Source organism: Fukomys damarensis, unplaced genomic scaffold, assembly GCF_012274545.1.
Source record: "Fukomys damarensis isolate Sample0158 unplaced genomic scaffold, DMR_v1.0_HiC HiC_scaffold_17, whole genome shotgun sequence".
Classification (NCBI taxonomy): domain Eukaryota; kingdom Metazoa; phylum Chordata; class Mammalia; order Rodentia; family Bathyergidae; genus Fukomys; species Fukomys damarensis.
This window is the reverse complement of record NW_022900929.1, coordinates 24533517-24537514: the sequence shown is the minus strand read 5'-3', so window position 1 is coordinate 24537514 and position 3998 is coordinate 24533517. Positions and strand designations below refer to the sequence as shown.

The following is a 3998-nucleotide window of genomic DNA, read 5'->3' as shown; positions in this document are numbered from 1 at the left end:
TCCCCGACTGCGGCCCACCAGTCCGTCGGGGATTTCTCGTCGACCACCCGCCCGTAGGCCTCCTGCAGCGCTGGCCCGTTCCGGCTCAGGTTCGCCGCCATGGTCCGCCCAGCGGTCCCTGAGTTGCAGCTGCCTCAGATTTAGGGCCGGCCTCCCGTGACGGCCGGAAGCCCCGCCCCAGAACCGGAAGCCTCGCCTCTGACGATCCGAAAGCCACGCCCCTGTAACCGGAAGCGGAAGTAGAGGCGGGCTGTTAGTGGGTTTTGAATCCAGGCTCCTCTGGCCATGCTCACCGAGGCGCTCTTCGTTCTAATTGTCACAGAGCACTTCTTTGAGAGATCTCAGCTACACGAGTCTCCCTCCGGACTGGATCTTCCGAGCTGGTGTTGTGGACCCTCATCAGAAGTCTGATTTGTGAATAATCCATGCATACATTAATAAATACATGAATAAATGAATGCTAAGTGACAGTCAAACCGATACAAACTTAACGAAGCATTTTTGTGTTCCTTGCTTTCATTTTTTGCCCCCTGAGCAGTTCGGTTGAGGCCAAGCAGTGGAGGACAGAAGGCAGCACAAGCCCTGCACCTCCACATGGGGATGGCTGCCCCCCCCCAGTAAGGAAGGGGCCCATGGTGCCTTAATCTGCTCCCTTATAGGGAGCGCCAGTTCTTTCTGTCCACAAATGTGGCAGCACTTCTATCTTCCTGCCTACTTGAAGGGAAAGGGGCCAAGATGGAAGGCAGCTCACCACTTCTTGGCTATTGCAAAACAACTCCTCCATCTCCTTGGCCTCTAGTGCCCATCATGGGGTCCCAGGACCTCCAGGAAGTCTGGGAGCACCTTTCAACATTTCAGTCAACCAGTGGAAACCCTACCCTTGATATAGGACATCCACAGGAACTTGTTTCAATGGTAATGGATAGTAAGACAACGAATTTATAGACACAAACTTTAAGAGGAAGAGAGAATAGGGAAAGGGCTTCAGATTTTGGAGAATAACTGAAGAGGATACAGATCTGAGGGAGATCAGACTGGCTCATTAACAAAAGAATGGGTCAAGCTTTCACGGCTTCACTAGGCTAGGCTAAAAGCTGGTAACTTTCCATTGGGTCAGGAGTATATTTTTTCTTTTTCTTCATTTTAGAGAATTCCTTCATAGTGTGAAATATGTATTTGCAGCTATATTTATTTTAATGATTTAAAAAGGGGGAGGGTGCATTCCATACATTATTAGCAAGGGCAAACAGGGAGAAAGAGATGTCTGCACCTTCAGTGCATGACACATCATAGATTAAGGTTTAAGAATCCATGTCTTCTGCTCCATGAGGGTATGTGTCCTATTTTACTCCTACCTGAAATCAGGTTGTTTGGGCCAAAGGAGAAGGTCCCTATGTTCTGGAATTAGATCAGCTCAGTGTGGTGACTAGACTCATCCAGGCTGAGGGAAAAGCAGGAAAAACCTGGCTCCATGGAGAGAAGACCAAAGGTGTCTCTGGTGGCGGCAAATGGGGTTTCACATAGCTTCCTCCTGCTCTAGTATGTGAAGACCTGATTTGATCAATAGTATGATAATGCCACTTAACATAATTACAAATTATAATGGCCAGGTAGCAGTGACAATCTTCCTTGCAGAACCAGTCTCTGGAGACTCAAATAGACTGAGCTGGGGGCAGCAGGGTGAGGCTGGGGGCAGGCAGGCTCCATGATGCAGCTCTGTTGTTGGCCACAAACATGCAGCCTGGCTGAGCTGCTGCCTTTCACCTGGGTGCCATCACGCACACCTGTCTAGAGATTGGGGCCTTGGGTGAAGCAGGAAGGAGACATATATTTAAAGGAAAAGTGAGGAAGCCACTGGCTGGCCTGATAGGTTTTATATTCTTGGTAGCTTTGTTATTTTTGTTTTGAATAAAATCTGTGAACAGAGCAAAACCAGGTTATAGGGACCAGAAAACTGACCTCATGGAGTGAACAGCCAGTCCTTCCTCCTCTCATATGTAGACAGTAGGTGAAGGAGCAGAACTCTGAAAGAAATGCTGCTTGGGATGGACTATTCCTCCTGCCTTCATGGCATTAGGCTGCTGTCTAGGGGTGCCGGCAGTCACATCCCCCACTTTCTAGAGCATCATCATTCATGGCTAGATGCAGTACTGGTCCAGCCCTTATCCAGCACTGCAAGGGGGGAAGTATGTGCCAGTCAGAGCCAGCCGTGAGAAGGGAGGAGAGATAAGCGACTCCGTGCTGATCTCAAGACTCCGTCTCATCCCTTTCAGTACCATGGACAGACCCCAGACAGGAATTCTGCAGATCAGGCCTACACGCACCTCTGACACTGAGGAGGCTTTCTCCTCAATTTCAGGCAGAAATCTGGCCATTCTTGAGCAACTACAGTGAGGCAGTGTGGAATTATATGGTGCTGATAGACTGCTCAGCTATGTGGTAACAGGCCTGGTGGACAACATTCTGGCATTTTAATCCTTTGCCATGAAATGTTTACCTTTGTACTGGAGCTCCTGGGCCTTCCTGGAGCCTGACAGAGGATCCAAACCTCAGCTCCATTGAACAAACTCAGAAGCTTCTGAGGACGTTAATATTTGATTCAACATAGATCAACTGTTTAAGATCACCCACCTTCCTGATTGTTCAGATTCAGAGGGAAAAAAATTACATTATTGCCAGTTGGATTGTGTGTGTGTGTGTGTGTGTGTGAGTGTGTGTGTATGAGAGAGAGAGAGATGGGGCTTCACTCTGTAATTCAGGATGGCCTTGAACTCATGGGTATCCTCCTGCCTCAGCCTCCAGAGTGCTGGGACTACAGGTATGCACCACCACGTCTAGGTGTTGAATTTTTAGAACTGCTGTCCACTTGCTGACCTGGGACATGCCTTGGAAGCATGGTGTCTGCAGATGTGGGTTACAAGGGAGCCACCAACACCAAGGTTCATCCTAGAAAGTGTAAGACTTGAATAAGCTAAAGTGACTCCATGCTAATAGGCCAGACTGTGCTTCTTCATATGCTAATTGCTACCTTGGTTAACAGCCCGCCCAGGGGCAAATGGTTTGACAAAAGGTGACTGTAGAACATTTCCTGCATAAGATAAGCAATGTGTTTGCAGTCTTGTTCTGTGAATTCCCTGACTCTTTGTTTAGAAAAACCTTATAAAAAGTACCTCTGCGCCTGAGCAGTTGCCTCTCTGAGCTACCTGGCTCTGGGAGTGCTGTCTGGCCAGACTAATAAAGGTTTCTTTACTATCTAGCCTGGTGTGTTCCTTCCTGGGTTTCTCGTTTCTCCGTCGAGCTCCTGGAGCCTCGCTGGGTGTTAGGGCCCAGCATGGTGGAGGCCTTTTTGGCTGTTCACGCTCCGTGGAGTGAAAGTGAGGCTTTAAGTCTTACAGAAAGATTCTACCTAAGGAGCTTGTTCTTTGGGGTGACTCAAGTCCTGGAAAGCAAGACAAGAGGGTGACTTCCCCAGGGGAGAAAAAAGGGCTTTGCTGTAGGACATGCCAGTCTGAGGGGTCTGGCAAGTACAAGGCCTACTTTAGGCTTGCAATGAGTGAAAATTTATACTAGAGAGTCCAAATACTAGCTATCAGGCCTGATTTTACTTTTTTCACTATGTATCTCCAGCAGAAAGGACAGGCTTGGGGGAATTTTGACTGACTTCAGAAAAATCCTTTTTTTTTTTTGGTACTGGGGATCGAACTCAGGTCCTTGTGCTTTCGAGTCAGGTGGCAGAACTGAGCTAAATCCCCGGACCTAGAAAATCCATTTTTTTGAAGTTATAAGATATATACCTTAGAACAACAGCAATCTGACCAGTCTGGGCCGATTGGTGTGTGTCAGGGCTCCCTTCCCACTGTGTGAGTCATTCTCTGCAGAGTGCTGTTAGCTGAGCTGAGGTGCGTGATCTCACTTACCAAAGCAGAGCCTGGCTGACAACCCTTGGGAGGACACTTCAGCAAGGGCCCCTTCCTATGTACTACGGGTGATGGGGGGGG

At 48.5% G+C, this 3998-nt stretch overlaps 1 protein-coding gene across 1 annotated transcript in view; it reads right to left on the bottom strand.

Moving 5' to 3' along the window:
* Dbnl (drebrin like) overlaps positions 1–195 on the bottom strand; it is an 11147-nt gene extending 10952 nt beyond the window's left edge. Inside the window, exon 1 of the mRNA XM_010625072.3 lies at positions 19–195. Within this exon, the coding sequence (XP_010623374.1) occupies positions 19–101 (83 nt within the window). The 5' untranslated portion in view covers positions 102–195. The remainder of the gene's footprint in view (positions 1–18) is intronic.
* Positions 196–3998: the final 3803 nt, after the last annotated feature.